Source organism: Anguilla rostrata, chromosome 18 (assembly GCF_018555375.3).
Source record: "Anguilla rostrata isolate EN2019 chromosome 18, ASM1855537v3, whole genome shotgun sequence".
In the NCBI taxonomy this organism is placed as follows: domain Eukaryota; kingdom Metazoa; phylum Chordata; class Actinopteri; order Anguilliformes; family Anguillidae; genus Anguilla; species Anguilla rostrata.
Window position 1 is genome coordinate 26,272,406 of NC_057950.1, and position 12,257 is coordinate 26,284,662.

At 44.2% G+C, this 12,257-nt stretch overlaps 2 protein-coding genes across 7 annotated transcripts in view; one reads left to right on the forward strand and one right to left on the reverse strand.

The window, feature by feature from the left end:
* Positions 1 to 4,651, reverse strand: gpatch11 (G patch domain containing 11). Of its 2 annotated transcripts, none has more exons than XM_064318397.1 (8): positions 4,447 to 4,651; positions 2,906 to 3,132; positions 2,707 to 2,748; positions 2,461 to 2,581; positions 1,766 to 1,856; positions 1,074 to 1,196; positions 741 to 822; positions 1 to 469 (listed from the first exon to the last, which is right to left on the reverse strand). In XM_064318397.1, the coding sequence occupies exons 2-8, from the start codon at positions 3,105 to 3,107 to the stop codon at positions 414 to 416; spliced, it is 717 nt and encodes a 238-aa protein (XP_064174467.1). In that variant the 5' UTR covers positions 3,108 to 3,132; positions 4,447 to 4,651; the 3' UTR covers positions 1 to 413. The 2 variants fall into 2 exon arrangements, with proteins under 2 accessions (XP_064174467.1, XP_064174466.1); XM_064318396.1 differs by lacking the exon at positions 4,447 to 4,651 and adding an exon at positions 3,710 to 3,933.
* Positions 4,089 to 12,257, forward strand: part of heatr5b (HEAT repeat containing 5B) — a 30,491-nt gene continuing 22,322 nt past the window's right edge. For 2 of the 5 annotated variants that reach the window (XM_064318381.1, XM_064318380.1), the window contains exons 1-8: positions 4,089 to 4,218; positions 6,115 to 6,320; positions 6,915 to 7,126; positions 7,992 to 8,100; positions 8,489 to 8,638; positions 8,961 to 9,132; positions 9,740 to 9,897; positions 10,498 to 10,747. In XM_064318381.1, coding sequence (XP_064174451.1) covers positions 6,195 to 6,320; positions 6,915 to 7,126; positions 7,992 to 8,100; positions 8,489 to 8,638; positions 8,961 to 9,132; positions 9,740 to 9,897; positions 10,498 to 10,747 — 1,177 coding nt within the window. In that variant the 5' untranslated portion in view covers positions 4,089 to 4,218; positions 6,115 to 6,194. Of the gene's footprint in view, positions 4,219 to 4,402; positions 4,425 to 6,114; positions 6,321 to 6,914; positions 7,127 to 7,991; positions 8,101 to 8,488; positions 8,639 to 8,960; positions 9,133 to 9,739; positions 9,898 to 10,497; positions 10,799 to 12,257 lie in introns of those variants that run through there. The other 3 variants (XM_064318376.1, XM_064318378.1, XM_064318377.1) reach the window with 2 other exon arrangements.

Below are 12,257 nucleotides of genomic sequence, written 5' to 3' on the forward strand. Positions count from 1 at the left end.
TTCTTCACTCTGAAACAAGACTTTATTTTTATAACACGAAACTAAAACACAAGCAAGAAAATACAATGACTACAAAAATCGGCTTTAAGCTTAAACATTCATTAGGAGAAAACATTTACTGTAAGTTACAGACTACAGATTTCCTCACCTCAATACAGAAACTTTTGTTTTCTATTTCAGGCAGATACCAAATTAGGCTACAACTATTTTATATTTTTAATAACATTACTAAAGAACTATTTTACAAAATACTTTGAAATACACTGTTCATATATACAGCGTGTCTGAAACCACCCAAGTGACAGTGACTGTCATTCCCTAATGTCCATGTCCAGATGCTCCGCAGGAACTGAGGAAGACTAGCAGCGTAAGGGCTGGGAATGCTTCTCTCGTTCCATAGGCTACTGGCCCGTTCAGTCATGGTCCGCGGCCGAGTCACCTGGACAGTTTGATGTCAAATCCTCTTCATCTGCAGGGCAGAAAAGGGAGAATGTGCAAATTAACATTTATAGAGCGTACGCAAAATGTGGCATGACCATATATGTAAGGCAGCGGAATAACACGTATAGTTCAAAATTTCAGCAGTAAATAAGTGGAGAAGCTGGAGATTTAAAAAAAAAAAAAAGAACTGCCAAATGCACAATCTTTGAAGGTCAGTTTTGTGTTTTTAAAAAAAAAAATGTGGAATCATGTTCATTGTGTGTTTATTACACCTTAATGGTAGGCAATGTGGTCCTTACCATTGTACGTGGTCCCACACCATATGCAGTAGAAATGCACGCCTCTTAAGTATGATGTCAAAATCTGCAGCTTGTCTACAGCCTTGAAAAATAAAAATGAAATGTTACAAGATACAACATACAAAAGTAATTAATCAACTGGTAACATTAACCTTTCATCAAAATATTTGACTAAAAACAAATCTGACATGTAAACAATTATTTGACATGTAAACAATCATTTTCATTCATTTTCATGCAAACAAACTAATAAATAACATCTTGCATTTTCACCCAAACTGAACGGGTGTCTTTAGCCCAAATATTCACGCATAATAATAAGAGAATGCTAACAGTGAGCTCTTCTTCCTCGTCTTCCTCGTTCTCTTGCTTGGCTTCAGTCTCTTCGTCGTCGTCTTCCTCTTTGTCACAGTCAGTCTCCGGCCAGTACCAGCTTTCTCTTGGGACACTAATGTGCTAATCATAAAACAGAAAATTAAATGACACACACACTGACTGTCGCATTAGCACAGAGAATGACTGTGACCTCCAGATCTCCTCAATAGCCATACACCTGGATATAGCATGTGACAAGGGGGAATAATATGGCTGACATTTTAAATAAAGCAAATGCATGAACTGAAGAATATTAAGTACATTCATGCTATATCTTATATTAGTAATATCCAAATCCATCATTTATACTATTGGCCAGGACAAGTCCTTGTCATAATGTTTTCCTTTCGAACCCCACCCCCCCTCCCCTTCCTTCCAAGTGATCTGTGTAGAACACACTTAGAACAGAAGTGCATGAAAGCACGCATGGCCTGGAACAGTACCGTCCCAATGTGCAGCAAGATAATCATGTGACAGCCCCACCCCCAAATAACACACATATAAAGACATACTGACACAAAAACGAACAAACGAACGAAAAGGGACAGTCAGGGAAAAGGAAAGCTGCTTTAAGGTTATGGATAGATGGTGGCTGCTATAGCGCCCCACACAGGCGGGAGTTTCTCTGCCGCCGTTTGGGTGTCACTGACCTTCTGGCTGTCCAGCTGCTCACAGGCGCGCTGGCTCCTCCTGAGGTCCCCTTCCGCCTGCCTCTCCTCCCTCTCTATCTTCATCCTGGCCCTGAGGAAGAGGGGACCGACCCGACAGGCTTACACACTCACCATCTCATCATATATCTACTACACTACGCAGCGATGGCATTCGCCATGCATCCGTAACATTGCGCCTCACTCACGAAACATGCGTACGATCACATCTGATCGTAAACTGCGTATAAGAACGTTTCCAATAACATTTCGGCATTAATCTTTTTTTTTTTTTTCTTATCTGTATTTGTTCATGGCTGTTTCCTTATGCAAATCACATGAACAGGTCTGCACATGTGTCATGAATCTCATATTGTTCTTTCGTAGGAACCTTCTCACAAATAAATTTGTGAATGGGGCCCACTGCAGACACGCAGATATGCCTTCGTTCAACACCACAACTCGCTCTGAGTTAGCGAGGACCTTAAAACAAACAGGGCCTCTGTTACACATTTGTTCGTCCACATTGAGTCCACTATACTACCACTACACTACCAGGATAGCGTATGCATCAATCTGGAAGGAAAATGCTATCCTGTTGAAAGAGAACTATGTCTTGGTCATTGATTGCTGTGGCCAGCTCCTTCAAAAAGTGCGCACACATGTTGTATAGTGAGGAAACTACGTGTCCCATTTACCTGTAGTCCTCCAGTGACTGCTTCTCAACGTGCTGTTTCACCTGTACCTTGCGCCTGTAATGCTCCAGCTTCTCCTCCGCCTTTCTCTTTTTCACTTCCTCTATTCCAATGCCACCTCGGTCTGATTGGTGGGAAAAAACACATCTTCCTTAAGAGATTTACTGTTCTCCAGCCACAGTAATTAGTCAGTAACTATTTATGGGTACTATGCACGAAGAATCAAAAAATATAAAAGGCTGGACTCACCTGTTTTGATATTCAGTGGAATAGGTTCAACCCTTCCTGCCCCTGTAGTAAAGACAGCACAATATTTATCTAATTTTTCTATTGTTATAAAATAATTTTAAAGCATTATTAACGAAATGTTAGTAATGGTGTCGCATCTTGCATGCACCCCATATTTAACAGTTCGTTTCCGTGCCGATCTTCCACCATAAAAACTGACCGTCTTTTCCCAGTCCCTGGCCAGCTTTGTAGCCCATTTTCTGTAGCATTGCAAAACCTCGGTTTTCATTGCTGATGCTGTTGTGCAGCAAGGCCTCCCGACTCTCCTGCTCCTGCTCCTTGTAGGTCTTCTGACGGTTCTTTTCATTTTTTTCCTTGTGCAGTGTTTCTCTTTTCAGTGCGGCTTTCACTCGTTTCACCATGGGCACGCCTGGTCTCACTTCTTCCCTATATGGATTGGAGAGGCAGAGACAGACATTTTTTATAAGAAGACAACTCGCCATCTCGACCTGGAAAATGTAGCTTAAGACAAAATAAAGCAAGGACAGACTGAAACTCAGAAATGGAGATCTGCTGTTTCACCATAAGTTCACAAAGAAAGCTGTCGAAAAATCCCACTATGTAAAATCCAAACTTTAATGAAGGCAGAATCAAACTAGCATCAAATAATTGCAAACCATGAATTCGGAACAACTACTACTGTCTACTGGAGAGGAAACAAATATTTCAGCAACTTTAAATTGATTTGCGTAGCTAGAACTAATAGTGCGTCCACAGTCATGTATTCTAACTAGTATAACCTCCCAACTAGCGAATCAAATAGTCAACAACCAAAATAAACTGAATCCCCATTATAACTAGCTAGTTACACATTTAATAAGCACGACGTGCATCCCATATCAATGTATCAGGTGGATACTGCTGTTATGCCCCAGACGGATGATTGTGATAAGCACGATAAATTACTGTTACTGTTACTGGCACGGTTCATTACTGTAAGCAAAGCTTAGACTAGCTAACTTACATCTTCTTGAGGAAGGCGTCTGACATATAATCATCTTCATCGTCTGCCATCTCAGGGATTTCAATGGCAACATAAAATAAGACTTATCTCAGCCAATGTATGGCAAATATTTAAAATGGTTAAATTAACTGCCGTTAGCGTGTTAGTTAATGAGGTACTGTCCAGTGTCCAGCTAGTAGCGAATACTACTAGATAGCATCTTCCGGTCCTTCGGCACTCATATTTCTGGTAGTACTCTGGTTTCACAGTCCAACGTTCCTGATATATAAAATAATAAAAACATAAGTACAAAAAACGGTAACTACCGCTTATTAATTAGATTGAGTATTGTTCTGAGAAAATATGGGTTTTTATTTTTGTTGACTATGATCAGATTTTCACAATTTTCTCAAATGTCTGTAGCGTTTGATGCTCAAATCGCGGACTGTTTCCAGGCGGAATAATTTCGTTGTCACTCATGTTTGAGCTAAGTGCTAACTAGACGCGAACGTCGAGTGGTGACAAAACAGGTGATTAAAGGCCCTTTTTGTTGTTCTAATTGGTTTCACAAGCTTAACAAATATTATGAACATGTTTTAAATACAGTTCTTGTAAAGTGTTTGTTTTGGGTGCGTTAGATACCTAATTCATTAAACATAGAGATTCGAATTCATTGCAATTTTTTCATTTCGCTAGCTACAAACTGGTTGATATGTAGATTGGCAGCTCCTAGCAGGTATTCGTGTGTTGTAACTTACCTAGCGAACACTTTGAAGGTTGGCTTCCTAGTTGGGTTAGATATAAGGATCGTGTTGTGTTTACAGTTTTGTCTCGTTGCTAACTTGAATCTGCGTTTCTTCGAATGAACACGAATGGTGAAATAACTGGTTAGCTGAATAGCTTTGCATGAACTAACAGGAAGAACAAGTGGTGATATGGAGGGTCACTGGTTCAGTGTTTACAGTGTGTACTTAACCTTGGCTGGCGGTTAAGTAGCTACAAATTTTGTTTGTAGCTTGTTTTTTCATATTTTGCCTGATGTTAAAGGTTTTATTTGTGGCTAAGAACGCCCAGCCATTATTGTCATGTTCACTGCAGTGAACAGCTTGGTCGACACTTCTGCGTATCTATAGCGTGGTCGAATTGGCATGTAAGTTAATGGACGTGTTTGTATTTTAGGAGGTGAAACGAGGTCGGGTTTATTGAAATGAGCTGGCCGAGTTAATTAATTAGCTAATTATGTGGTGCAGTATCGGTTTGAGGGCGTCACGGTGGTGCTGTGTTAGCGCTGTTTCCACTGAAGATGGTCTCATGTTAGAATCCCGGGCAGGGATTCCTCCGGGTATTCCGGTTTCTTCTCACAGTCCAAAAATACATGCATGTTAGGTTAATTGGAGACTCTAAATTGAACGTAGGTATGAATGGTGAGTGAATGCTGTGTGTGCCCTGAGATGGATTGGCAACTTGTCCAGGGTGTATTCCTGCGTCTTGCCCTATGCATGCTGGGGTAGGCTCAAGCCCTCCTGCGACACTGACCAGGAATAAGAGCATTAGATAATGGTTGGGGTATCGTTTTGATTGCACTCATTTTCCATCATTATTAATGGAGATATGGGCTAATGAAGTTTGGGCTAATTAGCGTGACTTGATGACTGGACTTGCTATATCTACATTGTTATAGGTCATAGAGATGGTTCTTGTATCATTTCAAAGATAATTTCCAACTCTGTCTTTTGCATGGTTACATTCACCTTAAAATGAAAAGTAACAGAGTTATGAGTGATTATAATCTTGAAAGTTGATCTGTGAAAAAAACCTACATTTCAAAATGAAGTTTTTACCACAAATTTAACCAAGATCGGTTATAATATCCTCAGCGCCTCTAGAAAATTTGGTCTTGGGTTTTTCAGTCTTTACCAAGATATGATTACTTATTTGGAGTGGTCTCGCATCATTAATTTCTTGCAATGTTGTTGAACATGATCAGTGCTGAGGCACATGCAAAATATCAATGAACTGCCTTCTTGATGTGCTGACTTAGTGAAATGAAATGTATATTTTTTTCAAATATATTTCATTTAAGTTAAATAAGTGAGCGTAATTGTGTGTTGCCGTTAAATGAACAGCTTCTTTTTAAGGTCTTTGCTATTGGAACGGGATGGTAGCATCCCATTTGCAACCTTTCTTTATTTCACTCATTTCTGCATTGAGAGGAACTACAGTAGAGAAATAAAGCTCAGTGCTTATGGGCCCAGGCTTTTCTCAGAAACTTCTCCCAGCTGCAAATCATGAAGTACTGCTGTGGGGTTTTAGGTTGGTTGCAGGCCTATTTAATTTAGCTCACCTTTTGAAAAGACGCCTATCTTCATCATTTGCAGCAGGCTTGAAAGGTTTAATATCCGAAGCGCTCTTGTGCTGTGTTTCAGAGGCGAGGCCAGTTCACCGGGCGTCCTGCAAAGGAACCCTGAATTCATTTCGACTTGTTGGTTACTTGTGACGTCTTCCGATGGAGCTGGCCCACAGTCTGCTGCTCAACGAGGACGCCCTGGCCCAGATCACCGAGGCCAAGAGGCCGGTCTTCATCTTCGAATGGCTCCGTTTCTTGGACAAAGTTCTTGTGGCAGCGAACAAGGTAGGTGGCCCAGCCGTGATCGCCGAGTCGTTTAGGCCTTGGCTAGTGCTTCTCACCGTCCTCTTCCTCTCATTGCACAGAGCAGACGTCTATGTTGTTGATCAGTCACAACAAATAGTATGACACAAGTAAGGCTCAATTAAAAATGCTTTAATATATGTGAAAAATACTCATATCTTAAGACTTCTCTCTTAAGACCGTATTCAAACCATTTTATTTGTACAACATCATCTACATGATTATCACATTACTGAAGTCACAAGCTCTGAAGCTTGTGTAGCACATATTCAGTACCCGATGGAAAATATACTTGATTGTTCGACCACCTGGGGATGGACTCCCCAGTTGGAATGAATGTTGTTTATATTGGTTATTTAGTGTTCAAGGTGCAGTCAGTGTATCTTGCCGATGTAAGATGAGTTGGGGGGATGGGAGTGAGAAGCAGAATTCAGGTGTAGCTGACAACAGGTGTGTGTGTTTGTGTGTGTGTGTGTGTGTGTGTGTGTGCGTGTGCGTGTGTGCGTGTATGCGTGGTGTGTGTGCGTGCGTGTATGCATGGTGTGTGTGCGTGCATGCGCGTGTGTGTGCGCGCAGGTGGATGTGAAAGAGAAGCAGAAGAAGCTGGTGGAGCAGCTCACAGGCCTCATCAGCAGTGCCCCCGGGCCCCCCACCCGTAAACTCCTGGCCAAAAACCTGGCCACGCTCTACAGCATCGGCGACACCTTCACCGTCTTCCAGACTCTGGACAAGTGCAATGACATCATCAAGAGCAAAGACGACACGCCCTCCTACCTGCCCACTAAACTGTGAGCTGTGTTTTTTTTCTTCAGCATTTCCTATTCCCAAACACCCTCAGATTTAGCAAAATAGTACAGTCTGTAATACACGCTGTACGCATCTGTCTGTCAGTCCTCTTGATGGGGGATAGCACTACATTTCAGCACGAACACTTGGGGTTGTAGCCTATCTAAGGTACTGAGGACTGTAGTGTTTGGTAGTACTTGGGAATGTACTATATTGCAATTACATTTTATTTTTCCTTGGGGTTTAATATATATTCTGTTATTGCTTATCTGTCTGCTGCTGGTTGAGGCTGGAGTCCAGTGACTGTAACTTTAAGTTCAAATCCCTAAAGATGAACACCAAACGTGTTTGGGCTTGAACTGTGTACATCAGGGGGACATTATGGGTAAATTCATTCCATAGAGCATGTGTATATGAGGGAGATCTTCCAGCTAGTGCCTGTGTGGCGTACCTCAATGTTTCTGCAGCCTCTTGTGAAATTGTAATTTACTGACTGTGGAAGTCAGGTAGCATGTTGAAGAATGAAGGACAGGGGTTAGGACACAGGGGCTGTCACCTGAGTTCATCATTTCTGGTCACTATCACAGATCAGTCATCATTACTGATCACTATCACAGATCAGTCATCAGTACTGATCACTACCACAGATCATCCATCAGCACTGATCACTATTACACCTCATCCATCAGTGCTGATCACTACCACAGATCATCCATCAGTACTGATCACTATTACACCTCATCCATCAGTGCTGATCACTACCACAGATCAGCTATCAGCGCTGATCGCTCTTGTATCGATCAGCATTGATCAGTGCTGCAGGGACACCACGCCGCTTTGCGCTAACCCGCCGCTCCCTGTTCGCAGCGCCGCAGTGGCGTGCGTCGGGGCCTTCTACGAGAAAATGGGCCGAATGCTCGGGAGCTCCTTCCCCGAAACCATCAACAACCTCCTGAAGGCTTTGAAAAGCGCTGAGGTACCCTCACTGCATGTGACGCTGCTGTGTTGTCTCTAAAACCGATGCAGAAAAAGAGAACTGTGAGGAAAGCCCGTTATAGTAATGGAAAAATCTGGCTTCTTTGACTCCAAAATGGGTGGAGCTATCATGCTGTGAGAGGCTCACTGATGTGAACCAATCAGTGTTTCGTTATTGAGTGTCTTTTGATTGGTTCTTGGAAATGATTAACAATACATAGTAGTGCTGCCTGTTGTGGGATGCATTATGCTTAGTCTTCCTTTCACTAGTCTATAGGACAATTTTGGATGTTAGACCTGCTTTTGTGTCTGGCTTTTGTCTGGAGGCAAGGAGAAGGGACTAACGGCTTAATATTCTTCCTCCTCACACTCCTCCTCGCTGACCCCAGTCCCAGGGCCGTGGGGAGATCCTGCTCAGCCTGCAGAAGGTCCTGAGCGGGCTGGGGGGGGCCGCGGCCTCCTGCCACCGGGACATCTACAAGAACGCCCGCTCCTTGCTGACCGACCGATCGATGGCCGTCAGATGTGCCGTCGCCAAGGTAACGCTGAAAAGAAGCACTGCTGCTTCATTCAAATGCATTCCCGGGTTTGGTATCATGCTTTCTAGTGAACACCAGAAAATAAAATATGAGCATTTAGCCTGAGGGTGAACCAAGGTCATGTGAACCTCATGATTGCGCAAATTATTGACTTAATTGGTGTGGGACTTACTTGTCTGGTGCATGATATTGAATGGAATACATCACAGAATGTTAGTTACGGAGCGTTTCTGCGGAATGTGTTGCCATGTTTGTGGGTATGGAAGGCGGACCCCAGCTCCCCAGGCCCAGCGGCGGTGCTCTGATCCCTCTCCTCTGACAGTGCCTGCTGGAGCTGCAGAACGAGGCCGTCTTCATGTGGACCACCGAGCTGGAGAACGTGGCCACCCTCTGCTTCAAGGCCCTGGAGGGGTCCAACTACGGGGTCCGAGTGGCCGTGTCCAAGCTGCTGGGGACCGTGATGGCCACTGCCTTGATGCCCAAGCAGGCTGCCGGTGAGGGCGGTCTCTGTCGTCGTGGCTATCGCCACGGCGATAAGAAGTGGACTGTTGTAGTGTTAACTGCTGTTTGCTTGCTATGGAGAAGGGAAGTGAGTGAATCTGTGTCCTCTGGTGCAGTGATGTCACAGCCTTACAGTGACTCTGTCCCCTGGTGCAGTGATGTCACAGCTTTGCAGTAACAGTGTCCCATGTTGCAGTGATGTCACAGCCTTGCGGTAACAGTGTCCCGTGTTGCAGTGATGTCACAGCCTTGCAGTAACAGTGTCCCATGTTGCAGTGATGTCACAGCCTTGCAGTAACAGTGTCCCATGTTGCAGTGATGTCACAGCCTTACAGTGACTCTGTGTCCCCTGGTGCAGTGATGTCACAGCCTTGCAGTAACAGTGTCCCATGTTGCAGTGATGTCACAGCCTTGCAGTGACTCTGTCCCCTGGTGCAGTGATGTCACAGCCTTACAGTGACTCTGTGTCCCCTGGTGCAGTGATGTCACAGCTTTGCAGTAACAGTGTCCCGTGTTGCAGTGATGTCACAGCCTTGCAGTAACAGTGTCCCGTGTTGCAGTGATGTCACAGCCTTGCAGTGACAGTGTCTCGTGTTGCAGTGATGCGTCAGAACGTGAAGAAGGCCACGTTGGAGGAGGTGCTGGAGCTGATGGCCACAGGCTTCCTGCGGGGCGGGTCGGGCTTCCTGAAGAGCGGGGGCGAAATGCTGAAGGGGGGCGGGTCCGTCAGCAGGGAGGTGCGGGTGGGCGTCACGCAGGTCAGTTCAGTCCCTCTGGGCTTCCCTTTATGCCTGTCTGCTAGGTTCATTTGGTTCAGTGAAGGTCATATTGATTATTTTTAAATACCGTCAATGCTTTTGTAAGATTTCGAACTGATGGCATATAATCGAACGTGGGAAATCTAGGAAAATAGTTGTAATAGTAGCAGCAGTAGTAGTAGTAGTTGTAGTAGTAGCAGTAGTGGCATTAGTAATAGTAATAGTAGTAGTAGTGGTAGTAGTAGTAGCAGTAGCAGTAGTGGTAGTCGTTGTAGTTGTAGTAATAGCAGTAGTAGTTGTAGTAGGAGGGGTAGCTTTAGTCGTGGTAGTAGTAGTAGTAGTAGCAGCAGTAGCTGTAGTAGTAGTAGTAGTAGTAGCAGTAGCAGTAACTGCAGTAGTTGTAGTAGTAGTAGGAGCAGCAGTAGCAGTAACTGCAGTAGTTGTAGTAGCAGTAGTAGTAGCAGCAGTAGTATTAGTAGTAATAAAGATGATGATAACTATGTGCCACTACTGTAGATCATAATAATAATCATGTTCATAGTAACACCAGCGATATTATTGGCTGTCAGAGGTGCTGATGTTGCGCGTGCCCTCCGGCAGGCGTACGTGGTGTTCGTGACCACGCTGGGCGGCCAGTGGCTGGAGCGCAACTTCGCCACCTTCCTGTCGCACGTGCTGGAGCTGGTGTCGCACCCGCGCGCCACGCAGACGCACGTGGAGGCGGTCTACTCCCGCCGCTGCGTCTCCTTCATGCTGCGCGCCTCGCTGGGCGGCCTGCTCGGCGAGAAGGCCCAGATCGCCGCCGCCAAGGAGCTCTGCCAGGCCATCGCCAAGCAGACCCGGGCTGTCGGTAAGGAGGTGGTTGATGGGGGGGAAGTGTCCAGGTTCAGAGCATTGCAGAGTAAGTACTCATTTTTATTTTTATTTTTTTTACACTTTATTTGGGTTACGTTTGCTTCTTTTCGGTTGCTCTTTTTCGTTGTCGCTTCGCTTGCCCCCGCGTCGTTTTCCGCCTCTGCAACGCTTGACACGTTTAACATATCGCCCTTTTTCAACTTTCTTTCTGTTGGTCTTTGTCACGCTTCACCTTCTCTTTGTTTCAAATGTTCTCTGTTTTTAAAACTTGAATTCAGTGGTGCTGGAATAAAGGCCTGAAGCCCGGGTGGCGTCCTAAGGAGGCTTTTCTGCGCCTCATATCCTGAGGGAAAGTTCTAGAACGTCTCTTGGCCCGTGCGCTCGGGAAGTGCGGGTCGTGAACGGAAGTCGGCGCCGAGCCAAGTTGGACGCATGCGAACCGTTTTTAAAAATCATAAATCAAGTAGTCAGATCCTTTGGAATATTGTACGATATACGCATTTGTTGACTGTGAGTTAATGGGCATAGGACATAGCGTTGGACATAGGTTTGGATTTAGACTGTTAGTACCACTGAACGTCTCTCTATATTGTTTTATGCTTTGATTAAGACGCAAGGATTAACCAAAGGTTGTTAACTAGCACTTAACATTGCTGTGGATCAGGCTCTATCACCTGTGAACGCATCCACAAAATATATCAGCTCATGTTCTAGCTGTATATCGGCCTGCTTTTTTTCATGGAAAAGTGACTTTGCTCTGTGAAAGAGGTCACTTGGCAATCGTCCATGGGCTAGGCACATCATTTTATATAGTAGCTGCCTGGCTATTAATCCACTAACCCACGTCTAGACTTGGCACTAATGCAGCCTACATTTTGTATTTGCATGCTGAGAAGCTCTTGCCCTTCACTAAACGTAACTCGATAGAAGCAAGCCCATATTATTTTTCATTTTTAACGCATTGAACCCAATTTGCCCTTTTTCCACACATTGGCTGACACAAATAACTGAGTTCTAAACCTGTTCGACTTTTTAAAATTATTATCTCCAACTATCATATTTTAGCACTTTCACTTCATTCAATATAGCTACTTAAATATAAAAGCCATTTCATTAACGTGTGTCAGAAAATCCATTCCATTCCTGATTTCGTCACCCACTGCTCTCACCCTTTTAGGTGACACAGTTTTTATTTTCACAACTCATTTCTTCTCATTTTTAAACTTCAGTATTCTTACTCTGTGATTTGCTTTGAAACCACTGGGGGAACATTCTACTGTGGGAGGTCTGACTTTTCCCAAAAATTCACTCTTTCTTCTCGCACTCTCTCCTTTTCCTTCCCTCCCTTTGAAGTGACTTCCCGTGAGGGAATATCTCTGTAATCAGCTCAACCTTCTCTTCTTATATTTTACAGAAGGGCTCTGAAGTTTTGAACACGTCGGGTGTGTAGAGAGCTTGCAGTTTGGCAACATTAGGTTTAAGTGTTGCCTCAGTGCTGCAAGGCT